The 13,495-nt window shown below is 52.6% G+C and overlaps 1 protein-coding gene across 1 annotated transcript; it reads left to right on the top strand.

Annotated features, from left to right (window-relative positions):
* The first annotated feature begins 7,630 nt into the window (after positions 1 to 7,630).
* On the top strand, positions 7,631 to 12,971 carry ASGR1 (asialoglycoprotein receptor 1). The gene is made up of 9 exons (XM_020281153.2): positions 7,631 to 7,840; positions 8,019 to 8,151; positions 10,750 to 10,866; positions 10,967 to 11,062; positions 11,138 to 11,209; positions 11,367 to 11,453; positions 11,844 to 11,995; positions 12,070 to 12,176; positions 12,268 to 12,971. Exons 2-9 carry the CDS (start codon positions 8,082 to 8,084, stop codon positions 12,440 to 12,442), a joined length of 876 nt encoding a protein of 291 aa, XP_020136742.2. The 5' UTR covers positions 7,631 to 7,840; positions 8,019 to 8,081; the 3' UTR covers positions 12,443 to 12,971.
* Positions 12,972 to 13,495: the final 524 nt, after the last annotated feature.

Genomic DNA, 13,495 nt, shown 5'->3' with positions numbered 1-13,495 from the left:
TACTCTACTGGACCAGAGCCCTGGGCTCCCAGACTTGGGTTTAAATCCTGCCTCCTCTTCTCTCCACCCACTTAATTTTTTTCAACAAGTACTTATTTGGATCTTCCTTGGCGCCAGACAGTGTTCTGAATGCTGGGAAGGCAACATCCCTGTCCTTGGAGACCTTTGGTTCTCTCCAGTGGGGATGACAGACTATAGGAAGGGAGCAAAACATGTGGGTCATTTACAATAATAGTGAGTGCTATTAGACAGATAAGGTGACATGGGCACATGTCTTTGCTAGTTTCGACAGGGCTGTCAGGGAGACCTCTTCTTGCAGCAGCATTTGAGTTGAGACCTGAATGATGACAGAGACTGGGGTGGGGAGAGTGTACCAAGTGGAGAGAGGAACAGCCTGGTAGGAGTAAGTTTGGAAGGTTGCAGGACAGAAGGAGGTCACTTGAGTGGAGCGGAGTGGGGGAGGCAGAGAAACAGAAGGTGGGTCAGAGAAGTAAGTGAGGACTTACTGGATTTATTCAAAGTGCCACAACAAGCTTGTGAAGGGCTGTAGGAGGGAGCGATGGGGTTTCTACTTGGGCAGTCTGGGTTCCGGTAGGGAATACACAGCAAGGGGCGATAGCGAACCAGGTAGGTTGCTGCTGAGGTTAAGGTGAGAGATGATGGCGGTGTCCCTGGCACTGTGGGCCAAGAGCTTAACTTCTCTAAGCCTCAGTTTCCCTAGCCATAAAATGGGAATAACAACTACCTGCCTTGAGGAATCCTTATGCGGAATCAAGGGGCCAGTACACGTAATGCTGTTAGCACAGTGTCCAGCACACTGTAGGAAATGGTAACGAGTATTATTAACAGCCTCTCGGTCTATTTTCAGTTACTGGGTAAACCTGAAAGTTAAATAAAACCTGAAATCATTTGGAGTTTAAACAATTTTTTACCTTCTAAAAGTAGGAAAGAGGCCGGGTGCGGTGGCTCACGCCTGTAATCCTAGCACTCTGGGAGGCCAAGGCGGGCAGATCACTCAAGGTCAGAAGTTCGAAACCAGCTCTGAGCAAGAGCGAGACCCTGTCTCTACTAAAAAAAAATAGAAATTAATTGGTCAACTAAAAATATATAGAAAAAATTAACTGGGTATGGTGGCGCATGCCTGTAGTCCCAGCTACTTGGGAGGCTGAGGCAGCAGGATTGCTTGAGCCCAGGAGTTTGAGGTTGCTGTGAGCTAGGCTGATGCCACGGCACTCTAGCCTGGGCAACAGAGCGAGACTCTGTCTAAAAAAATATATATATAAAGTAGGAAAGAGGCCTACAGAGGTCCTGGGTTGTAGAATCCTGACCATCCCAAGGCTGAAAAGTGGGGTGTGCCTGGGGTGGACAGAGGGGACTTGGGAGAAGGGGCCAGGAGGGAGAAAGACCCTGCTGGAGATGGGGGGAGCTCAGACCCCAACCCCCAGGCAAGGTTCTTGTCCCCTCCAGAGACATCGAAGCCCTGGGGGTGGCAGAGGGTCAGCTGCTCCTTCCAGCCCCAGCTATCCCCCTCTTCCCTTGCCTCTACCCCTAGCGCTGAGCCCTCCTCTGGCCCAAGTGCGTCTCTCTGGACTGACTCTCCTGCTTTATCTCAACCCTGCTCAGCCTCTCAGAGATGTGGGACCTTCAGCCACCCTCTTTGCAAAGTCCAGCGCTTTGCCCCTCCTGCCCGTTTGTTCAGTCACCTCTTGAGATCTGCTGATGTCTCTGTAGACCTGGGCGCTGAGAGGCACGAGGTGTAGTCCCAATCCTGTGGGTCTGGGGCAAGAGCAAGGGAGGTTCATCCCAAACCTGAGGTTGGAAGTGCTCTGAGCGTGGTGGGTAAGGGCTGAGAGAGCTCATACCCCAGGTCTTCTTCTCCATAGAAGGGGAGGGGACTGTCTTAACACCCCTGGGACCCCAGCTCTGTCCCAGCAAAGTTGCTAACCACCCTCCAGGGTGTGGAGACAGACATTCTCTGCCACCCTGATCCCAACCTTCCCCCATCCCCCTCTTCCCACACTCGAGATGGCCCTGGAGGTCTCTAATTCAACTCTTGGCTATGCTTCTAGAGAGGATAATAAAAATAATAGCTGTGGCCCGGCGTGGTGGCTCACCCTTGTAATCCTAGCACTTTGGCAGGCCGAGGCAGGAGGATTGCTCGGGGTCAGGAGTTCAAGAGCACCCTGAGTAAGAGCGAGACCCCGTCTCTACTAAAAAAATAGAAATTAGTCAGACAACTAAAAATATATAGAAAAAAATAGCCGGGCATGGTGGCACATGCCTGTAATCCCAGCTACTCAGAGGCTGAGGCAGGAGGATTGCTTGAGTCCAGGAGTTTGAGGTTGCTGTGAGCTAAGGCTGATGCCACGACACTCTAGCTGGGGCAACAGAGTGAGACTCTGTCTCAAAAATAAATAAATAAATACGTAAATAAATAAAATAGCTGCATGTGCTGAGCACTTAGTGTGTGCCTGCACCATACTGTGTGCTTTTTCACTCGTTATCCCATTGAACCTTGACAGTAACTCTCTGAGGTGGGCATCAAACCCACTTTCCTGATGAGGCAGCGTGGACCAGATCTGCCTGATAGCAGCTTCAGGCTCTCTCCGCTGCATTAGTGTTTCACCCCCTTAGCATCCTTCCGAGGACTCCAGACCCATCTCCAGCAGCCTTCTGGACCCTGGTCGGGTGCACTGCCGTCCCCACCCTGTCCCCTCCCTCACTGCACAGTCAGCAGCCACCAGGCCGTCTTCATTCCTCTGCTAAAGTGCTGCCCACGTGGCCCTCCCTCTATGGCCTCCAGCCTCACAGTTTCTCACTGGGACCAACACAGCAGCAGCCTCCTGACCTCCCTGCCTCTGGGCCACCCACCTCTGACACAGCACCCATGCCAAGCCCACGCCATTGTTCAACTTACAGATCTGACTTCACCACTGCCCTGCCTGCAACTCCTCATGGGCCCCGTAGTCTATGGTCACAGTCTTTAAACTTTGTTGGTCACATACCCCTATCAGTAAGATGTTTCTGAGCGTGTGTTCCCCCGTGTATATCCACCCACCCTTTAATTCTATGCATGCTGTGGTAGCCAGCCTTCAAGATGGCCCCCAGCGAGTACCCTTCTGGTACTCATGCCCTTGTGGCCTCTACCCTTCCACGTTGAAAAGGGCTGACCTGTGTGACCAGTGGGATAGTGTGGAAATGATGGACTGATGCTTCTGAGGGCAGGCCGTAGAAGAAAGTGTGCTCTTGGATCCCTCGCTCTGGGGGAGCCAGCGGCCATGTTGTGAGGACGCTCAAACAGCCCTGTGGAGCCCCACGTGGTGAGGAGCTGAGGCTCCCGCCAACTCCCAGCATTAACTTGCCAGCCACGTGAATGAGTCACCTTGGCAGTTGATCTTCCAGCCTCGGCCAAGCCTTCAAATGAATGTAGCACTGACTAACATCTTGACTGCACTCTTGTGAGAGACCCTGAGCCAGAACCAGTCGGCTAAGCTGCACCCTCCTGACCCTAAAAATCGGAGTGAGATGATCAACATTCATTGCTTCAAGTTGCTAAGTTTCGGGATGATTATTTGGCAGCAATAGATAACTCATACACATGTACTACTGTATGAATTTGTTATATACATTATAAAACATATCCCCAAATAGAAAGCTAAAGAAAAGAGATTAAAAATATATTTGTGCATATTCTAATGTTTTCTTCCCACTCTAATGGACAAGCTTGTGACTCCCTGGGGTGCATGTCCCCAGCTTTAGAGACCTCTGTGCTTCAGAATGACATTCAAAACGCCTCTACCCTGGGATTCAAGGCCCTCCTCAGGGTGGCCCAAGTTACCTCTCTGGCCAAATTTCTGACTTTCCAGTTTCTCTTCTGCTTCTATTCCCTCTCCCCAGGCTCCCTTGCTTATTACCACTGATAAAATTCTACTTGTTCTTCCAGGTCAGCATTATACACCTCCTTTAGGGAGCTGTTCTCAATTGCCACGGAGGTGGGAGTCCTGGGTTCTGGGGCCAGCCTGCTCCACTGGAATTGCTCTCTGGACGTGCACAGCATTCCACAGGGAAGTGTGGGAAGCATTCCTCAGAGGAGACATTTGTATGAAATGTGATAGTGGTAGTCAGAGTTCTAAAAGCGGCCCCCTAAGATCCCAGGCTCTAATCCCTGGAACCTGTGACTGTGATGAGCTGTCACTCTCATTATTATGTTATTTCTATATAGTTGACCTTATATATGACAATACACACACATATATGATATATATACATAGTTGACCTTATTATAGGGTGATCGTCCAGATAGATGGGTCTAATTTAATCACACAGCCCCTTTAAAAGCACAGAAGCAGCTAGAGAGATTTGAAGCTTGAGAAGGATCGGACATGGTGTCGCTGACTTTGTAGATGGAAAGGACCATGAGACGAAGGAATGTGGGCCGCTTCCAGGAGCCAAGAGTGGCCCCTGGCTGACAGCCAGCAAGGAAATGCAGACCTCAGACCCACAGCTGTGGGAACTGGATTATGTCAACAACCCGAAATGAGTTTGGAAGTGGATTCTTCCTCTCCTCAGCCTCCAGAATGGAATACAGTCCTGCCAGCACCTTGATCTCAGCTTTGTGAGACACGGAGCAGAGAATCCAGTTGGACTTCTGCCCCCAGATGGTAAGCTAATGAATGGCTGTTGTTTTAAGCCACTAAGTTTGGGATACTTTGTTACTCAGCAGTACAATATGTATGGGGCTTTATCCCTGAAGACTCTGCACAATTCAAGGTGTATATTGATTTTTGAAAATTTTCAATTTTTATTTCTAATTTAAAACAAATTTTTAATTTTTTTATGAATGAAATTGAAATGTACAAAAAAAGTTTTATTTTTTAAAAATGCATACCAATTTATTAACATGTACACATGTACAGGGGAGAACCACAGAGTGTTTACCCAAACTCTAAGATATACATATATGTGTGTGTGTGTATATATATATATATATATATATATATTTTTTTTTTTTTTTTTTTTGAGACAGCTTTGTTGCCCAGGCTAGAGTGAGTGCCGTGGCGTCAGCCTAGCTCACAGCAACCTCAATCTCCTGGGCTCAAGCAATCCTCCTGCCTCAGCCTCCCGAGTAGCTGGGACTACAGGCATGCGCCACCATGCCCGGCTAATTTTTTCTATATATATTAGTTGGCCAATTCCTTTCTTTTTATTTATAGTAGAGACAGCGTCTTGCTCTTGCTCGGGCTGGTTTTGAACTCTGGACCTCGAGCAATCCACCCGCCTCAGCCTCCCAGAGTGCTAGGATTACAGGTGTGAGCCACCGCACCTGGCCATATATATATATTTTAGAGCTACTGTTTTTCTCTGTCACCCAGGCTGGAGTGCAGTGATATAATTATAGCTTACTGCAGCCTTAAGCTCCTGGGCTCAAGTGATCCTCCTGCCTCAGCCCCCCAAGTACTTGAGACTACAGGTGTGTGCCACCGTGCTTGGCTAATTTTTAGTTTTTTGTAGGGATAGGGTCTTGCTATGTTGTCCAGGGTGGTCTCAAACTCCTGGTCAAGTGATCCTCCTACATCAGCCTCCCCAAATGCTGGGATTATAGCTGTGCACCATTGCGCCCTGCCCCAAGGTATACATTCTTAAAGGAATAAATGGAAAGATGGACAAATTCTCAGAATATGTAAACCTACCACCATCATGGCATAGTTTTGCTTTTAGCTACTTCTTGGTTTTTCAGATCAGTTCTGCTAGTTTGCAGAGGGCTTGCTTGTAAATTAGTGGCCTGGTATATCATATTATTTGTCTGCCTTGGGTTTTATCATCTCTGACTTCCATTCTAAAGTTCGTGGGTTTGGAGAGTGTTGTTCAGCACTGGTCTGAGAACTGTCCCTTTATCAATAAGTTTGGGGAACATGGTTATAGAGTAGAAACCAGATTTCAAAACATCTTATTCCAAAAAAAAAAAAATCTTATTCCAGTCTCACATGCACACAGAAAAATATAGTCATACGTGTATGGCTTTGTGCAGTTTTACAAGCTGAACACCCTGGGGTAATGAGCATGCAGACCAAGAAGCTGAACACTCCTGTCACTCCAAGTCCCCTCAGTGCTTCCTCCCAGCCACTATTTCTGCAATCCCATTCTTCTGACCTAAACTGTGTAGGTTTATTTGCCTGAATAAGTCAGATCATAAGTGATGATATCAGGGAATGCTCAATTAACTGCCCAGTAGTCACCAAAATCACCGGCCATGGCTCCAGTGCATGTAAATGACACTTTTTTTTTGAGACAGAGTCTCACTCTGTCACCTGGGCTAGAGTGTCGTGGTGTCATCATAACTCACAGCAACCTCAAACTCCTGGGCTCAAGCAATCCCTCTTGTCTCGGCCTCTCGAGTAGCTGGGACTACAGGCTCACACTACCATGCCCACCTAATTTTTTCTATTTTTAGTAGATAGGGTCTTGCTCTTGCTCAGGCTGGTCTTGAACTCCTGACCTGAAGTGATACTCGTGTCTCGGCCTCCCAGAGTGCTAGGATTACAGACATGAGCCACTGCGCCCGGCCAATGGTTTCAGGACACAGACGAATGAGGGCACACAGAGCTGTCACATTTTAGGCAAGGGATGCCTTCCTGAATATCTCACATAATCTAAAACTCTCATAATTCAAGCCTAGTTTTCTCCCTGAAGTAACTGTAAAGTAAGATTTGCATGGCTTCACATTTGGGCCTAAAGTGAGACTTATTAGCATCTTTATTTTGTTATTATGTTTTAGCATCTTTAATATTGCCCGATTTCCAAGTTAGCATAATTTGAATTTACACAGCTCTCTCTGAAGCTTCCATGGGCCACGGGGGACCATGTTTCAGCATGTTCTGGGACGCTGGGGCCCAATTGTGTTGGTCAGATGGATCCTGGTTCTGGGTGTCATTCTAGGGGCCGCACAGAAGGCTGCCCAAGTTCTAGTCCTCCCTGTGCTGTTTCTTTGCGGAGTGACCTTGGGCAAGCCCTTACCCTCCAGGGCCTCAGCTTTCTCATCTGTGAAATGGGATGTGTTCTGGGGATAATGAGATAAATTAATGAATGAAAAGCCCTGGGACATGCAGTAGGAATCAGTGGAGGTTTGTTGACACCAGTCCCAACTGAGGCTCCCCTGCCTCTCCCTGCACCGCCCCCATGCTGCTTGGAGGAGGACTTTACTCCCCAGGAAGGTAAAGCAAGTCAGGCCAGGGCTGGGGAGCCCAGGGCTGAGACCCACAGGAAGCTAGAGTCTGTGCTCAGATGCCAGGGTCATAGGCCTGGATTGGGCAAGAGCAGAGAACCGGTCCCTCTGATCCTGGTCAGGGATATTTGGAGACACCAACAGTTCTGGGAAATTCAGAGGCGGGAAGCGAAAGGGGGATGGGACGGAGGGGAAACAGCAGCTCCCCCGGCCCCTCTGGACTGGCTCCCCTCCAAATGGTGCAATGAGGAGTGAGGGGTGTGTGTGGCAGGGAGGTCAGCCCAGGAGACCCCCATCCTCCCTGGGGAGGAGAGCAGAGGCAACCCATCCCCCTCCCACCCTCACACATCCCCCAAGTTCCAAACCACTTCCACCTCTGTTTACTGTCCAAAGTCCCAGGCACTGGAGATGCCAGGTTCTGCATGCTGGGACACACAGACACGCAGACACGCAGACACAGAGACACGGGGCTCAGGGCCCTCCTATGGACCCTACCTCCTCCCGGGCTGTCATCCAGGGCTGTCCCCCACCCCAATTCTCCAGGCTTCAGCCCCCTCCTTAGCCCGGGACCTGTGTGGCACTGAGAGACCCGGGAGTCGGACCTCAAGACCTCAGCAAGTAAAACAGGGGAAGAAAGGCAGGGGGATGGGAGGGGGGCCTGGGGCGTGGGGTCGGGGCTGGGTGGGGAAACGTCAGAGGATGGATTCTGGATGTCAGACCTGGGAGGAGATGGAGGAAAGAAGTGTCTCATGGAGCCATCAATCAGACTTAAAAAGGGATGGGACCCACGTTCCAGCTCCAGCTCTGGTCAGCCCCAAGCCTAGCCTAGCTCGGCCCCGAGCCCAGCGCCAGCTGTATCATGACAAAGGAGTACCAAGACCTTCAGCATCTGGACAATGAGGAGAATGACCATCACCGGTTCAGAAAAGGTGAGGGCCACCTCTACCTGCTTCCGCAGTGAGCATCCGGTGGCTCTGGCCTCCCAGCTCCTGCTCCTGCCTGTGACCCTGGCTCTGCCTCTGGGTCTGCCCCCTCACACTGGGAGCGGTGTCTGGGCACCCTTCAGAGGGGATACAGAGTGTGGGCTTGGAGTCCCCTTCTCGGTGACAGGTGCCTCCTGGCCTTCGGGGGTGGACTAGGGGTGTGGGAACAGCTGGAAGCTGGAGAAATGAGGTCACTGTTTCCTATGAAGTTAGGCCCCCTCTTCCTTTCCTCTTCTGACACCTGGGGAGCCCTGGCCGTGTGCATGTGTGTGTGTGTGTGTGGGTGGTCAGTGATCGGTTTGGTCCATGGGGGAAGGTTTCCTTGAAGGGGTGAGGATGTCTGTGAGTGGGGGCTGAAGGGTCTCTGATCTGAGGGGAAACATGGACTTCCTGTTTTAAAACCAAAACTGGCTAAGTCCAATTATTTTTTTTTTTTTTGAGACAGAGTCTCACTTTGTTGCCCAGGCTAGAGTGAGTGCCGTGGCATCAGCCTAGCTCACAGCAACCTCAAACTCCTGGGCTCAAGCAATCCTTCTGCCTCAGCCTCCCCAATAGCTGGGACTACAGGCATGCGCCACCATGCCCGGCTAATTTTTTCTATATATATTAGTTGGCCAATTAATTTCTTTCTATTTGTAGTAGAGACGGGATCTCGCTCTTGCTCAGGCTGGTTTCGAACTCCTGACTTTGAGCAATCCACCCGCCTCGGCCTCTCAGAGTGCTAGGATTACAGGCATGAGCCACTGCGCCCAGCCTCTTTCTTTTTTTTTTTTTTGAGACAGAGTCTCGCTTTGTTGCCCAGGCTAGAGTGAGTGCCGTGGCGTCAGCCTAGCTCACAGCAACCTCAAACTCCTGGGCTCAAGCAATCCTGCTGCCTCAGCCTCCCAAGTAACTGGGACTACAGGCATGCACCACCATGCCCGGCTAATTTTTTCTATATATATTATATATTTTCTATATATATTAGTTGGCCAATTAATTTCTTTCTATTTATAGTAGAGACAGGGTCTCGCTCTTGCTCAGGCTGGTTTCGAACTCCTGACCTTGAGCATCTGCCCTCCTCGGCCTCCCAGAGTGCTAGGATTACAGGCGTGAGCCACCGCGCCCGGCCAAGTCCAATTCTTTGTCCTCTGAGCGGTGTATGTTGTTTAGGCCTGTGGTCCCCAATCCCGGGGCTGCAGACCAGTACTGGTCCACGGACTGTTAGGACCGGGGCTGCACAGCAGGAGGCGGGCAGCAGGCAAACGTGAAGCTTCACCTGTATTCACAGCCGCTCCCCAGCAGTTGCATCACTGCATAAGCTCCACCTTCGGTCAGATCAGCGGTGGCATTAGAGTCCCGTAGGATCGTGAACCCTCCTGTAAACTGCACATATGAGGGACCTAGGCTGCACGCTCCTTATGAGAATCTAATGCTTGATGCTCTGAGGTGGAGCGGAGGCGGTGATGCTAGCGCTGGGGAGCAGCTGCAAATACAGATTGTCATTCGCAGAGAGGTTTGACTGCATAATGAATGTAACACACTTGAGTCATGCTGAAGCCATCCATCCCCCTTCCCCCGCCATAGAAACACTGTCTTCCATGAAACCAGTCCCTGGTGCCATAAAGGTTATGGACCTGCTTTAGGCTGAGCAAGGATGAAGTTCTTGGGTGCTGGGCTGGGCATTGTGCTTTGGTGGGGGAAGGGGCCACAGGAGAGCCCCCCCCCCACTCCAGCTTCCAAGGGACAGGGCTAGAGTATCTCTTCTCCTCGAGTGGCAGTGACCTGAGGGGCCTGGAGTCTGGCTATTCCACTTTCTCCTCCTGCGTGCAGCCACAATGGGTGAGATTCACAGAGAGAGAAAGAAACCTTCCCTTCTCTACCTTGGGGAAGCAGCGACTCCCCAGGCCGCAGCCACTCCATGGGTCAGAGTCAAGTGGGGTGGGCGGAGCTCTGAGGTTTGTTGGCTGCGGTGATGCAGTCATGCCATTAGGTGTCAGCGAAGGCTCAGAGCCTCTGCAGGGTTGGGGCGGGTCAGAGATTTCCACCCCTCCCCTTTCCCCACCCCTAGTTGCCTCTGGCCCTGCAGGGTCTCCTACCGCCAAAATTTCTTTTTCCTTTTTTTTTTTTTTTTTTTTAAAACAGGGTTTCACTGTGTCACCCAGGCTGGAGTGCAGTGGCATCATTGTAGCTCACTGCAACCTCTCACTCATGGGCTTGAGCGATCCTCCTGCCTCACCCTTCTGAGTAGCTGGGACTACAGGCGTGTGCCACCACCACACATGGCTAATTTTTCTATCTTTGGTAGAGATGGGGTCTTGTTCTTGCTCAGGCTGGTCTCGAACTCCTGATCTCATGCGATCCTTCCACCTTGGCCTCCCAGAGTGCTAGGATCACAGGTGTGAGCCACCACACCCGGCCACCAAATTTCTTAATCTATATGGTTCTTCCTAGTCAACTAGAGGGGTGCATTAGCTTGCCCCCCTCCTAGGACCCCTGGAGTGGGACCAGGCTCTTCCCCTCCCCCACCATCACGTCCTTAGCTCCTGACACCTTCTCTTGCAGGACCACCTCCTCCCCAGCCCCTCCTGCGGCGTCTCTGCTCTGGACCCCGCCTCGTCCTGCTGTCCCTGGGCCTCAGCCTCCTGCTGCTGGTGGTTGTCTGTGTGATCGGATCCCAAAGTGGGTGCCCCAGGGGTGGACAGGAAAGGGAGCAATATTGGGGGTGAGGAGGGGGACACAGCCCCCTCATTTTGTCCTACCCATGCCCTCCCCTGTCCAGACTCCCAGCTGCAGGCGGAGCTGCGGGCCCTGAAAGAGACATTCAGCAACTTCACAGTGAGCGTGGAGGTGGAGGTCAAGGGCCTGAGCACCCAGGGTGAGGGGAGCGACGCTGGGCTGGGGGCTGTGGGATGGCAGGGACGGCGGGACGCTGAGCAAGTTTCTCCCTTAGGAGGCAGTGTGGGAAGAAAGATGAAGTCGCTGGAGTCCCAGCTGGAGAAACAGCAGCAGGGCTTGAGTGAAGGTGAGAGAGAGAGGGGAGAGCACGGGGGTCCAGGCCGAGGCAATGCTTCCTGCGGCAGGGGCATCTGCAAGTGATCCGCAGGTCCCAGCATGAAGGTGACAGATTCCCTCCCCCTACTGTTCGGGGCGACCTCATTCCCCCTCCTCTGTCCCCTCAGATCACTCCAGCTTGCTTCTCCACGTGAAACAGTTTGTGTCTGACCTGCGTAGCCTGAGCTGTCAGATGGCGGCCCTCCAGGGCAACGGTGAGGAGGGCCCCTCGCACGGACCCGCCCCGCCCCCGCCCCCAGCCCGGCCCCGCCCCTCGCACCGCCCCGCCCCGCCCCCGCCCCTGGCCCGCCCCGCGCCCCGCCCCCGCCCCGGCCCCGCCCCGCCCCGCCCCCGCCCCTGGCCCGCCCCGCCCCGCCCCGCCCCGCCCCTGGCCCGGCCCCGCCCTGCCCCCCCCGCCCCCGCCCCGCCCCACCCCTGCCCACCCCTGCCCACCCCTGCCCCTGCCCCCGCCCCGCCCCGCCCCTGCCCCTGCCCCGCCCCGCCCCACCCCTGCCCACCCCTGCCCCGCCCCCGCCCCACCCCTGCGCCATCCCGCCCCGCCCCCGCCCCAGGCGCCCGCCCCTCACCGCCTTCCCGCGCCTTAGACTCGGAAAAGACCTGCTGCCCCGTCAACTGGGTGGAGAACGCGGGCAGCTGCTACTGGTTCTCCCGCTCCGGGAAGCCCTGGCACGAGGCGGAGAAGTACTGCCAGCTGGAGAGCGCCTACCTCGTGGTGGTCACATCCTGGGAGGAGCAGGTGAGGCCCCGAGGGCTGGCTGGGGCGCCGGCTGGTCTCAGGGAGCGGCCACCGCCATCCTCCTCTCTCCCCAGAGGTTCGTCCAGCACCACATCGGCCCCGTGAACACCTGGATGGGGCTCTCCGACCAGAACGGGCCCTGGAAGTGGGTGGACGGGACCGACTACGAGACAGGCTTCAAGTGAGTGCGCGTGCTCCCGCGGCGCGGCCCCTCCGCCCGGCGGCCCTTCCCGGCCCACAGCCGTCCCCTGTCCCCTGTCCCCTGTCCGCAGGAACTGGAGGCCAGAGCAGCCGGACGACTGGTACGGGCACGGGCTGGGGGGCGGCGAGGACTGTGCCCACTTCACCGAGGACGGCCGCTGGAACGACGACGTCTGCCAGAGGCCCTACCGCTGGGTCTGCGAGACCGAGCTGGGCAAGGCCAGCCAGGAGCCGCCTCTCCCCTAATTTATTTCCCCAGTGCCTTGACCTGCCAAGGAATCCTCCTATCTGCCGGCCTCCTCTGCCTTCTCGGAGAAGGGTTTTTTTTCATCCAGGGTTTTAAGGGAAAAGGAAAGCATGGTGTCTGAGGAAAGTGGGGTGACATTTGGAGGGGTGGGGAGATTGAATCCCTTGTCACTTTCTTCAGTTTGCCAGTTATCATTGTCAACTTGTTTTTTTGTTTTAGGGTAAAAAGAAGAGAAATATACCCAAACATTCTGTGGGTTGTCTGGTTATTGAGGATTAGGAGCCCTGCAGGAGCTGGCTGGCATTAGGAAGCCTTGGGCAGGCACTATGGTGTGCAGAGAACTGTGTGGGCTTCCGGCCACATGGCCTGGGGTAGGAGTCGAACTTTGTTATTTACAAATATGTGCCTTTGGGCAAATTTTTCTGTTCTTTGAGTCTCAGCTGTTACTGGAGACCATCCTTCTTGTAGCTACACCCCCAGGAACAGAACCACCCAAATGTGTAGAGTGCTTCAAAAATTTTGAATGAAGCTCATTGGTATCTGTTGTCTTCATTACAGCAAACAGAAGCAGCATTCACAGGTAACAAACAGATGCAATGAATACATAACCAAGAGTCACCAAACATATGAGGAAAACCAGCACCATGGAACAGAAGCACCAAAATTAATAGAATCAATAACAAAGGATGAGAGTTAAGACAAACCCATTCAGACTACAGATACTTATGGAATTATGAACAAAAATTGATGAAGTATTTACCCATAAATCAGACCTCAACTAATTCCAAAAAGGAGAAGTGCTTTGACCATGATAAAATAAAGCTAGAAATGAAAGAAAGTACAGCTAAAAAAAGATCCATCAGCATATAATTTTCTCACCCTCTTTCTAAATAATTTTGAGTATAAAAGAGCAATTAAGACCAGGCACAGTGGCTCACATCTGTAATCCTAGCACTTTGGGAGGCTCAGGCAAGGGGATTGCTTGAGTCTAGGAGTTGGAGACTGCAGTGAGCTATCATGATGCCACTTTGCTCTAGTGCCCCGGCAACAGA

Source organism: Microcebus murinus, chromosome 18 (genome assembly GCF_040939455.1).
Source record: "Microcebus murinus isolate Inina chromosome 18, M.murinus_Inina_mat1.0, whole genome shotgun sequence".
In the NCBI taxonomy this organism is placed as follows: Eukaryota; Metazoa; Chordata; class Mammalia; order Primates; family Cheirogaleidae; genus Microcebus; species Microcebus murinus.
Note: the sequence above shows the minus strand (reverse complement) of the source record. Positions and strands in the feature narration are given on the sequence as shown.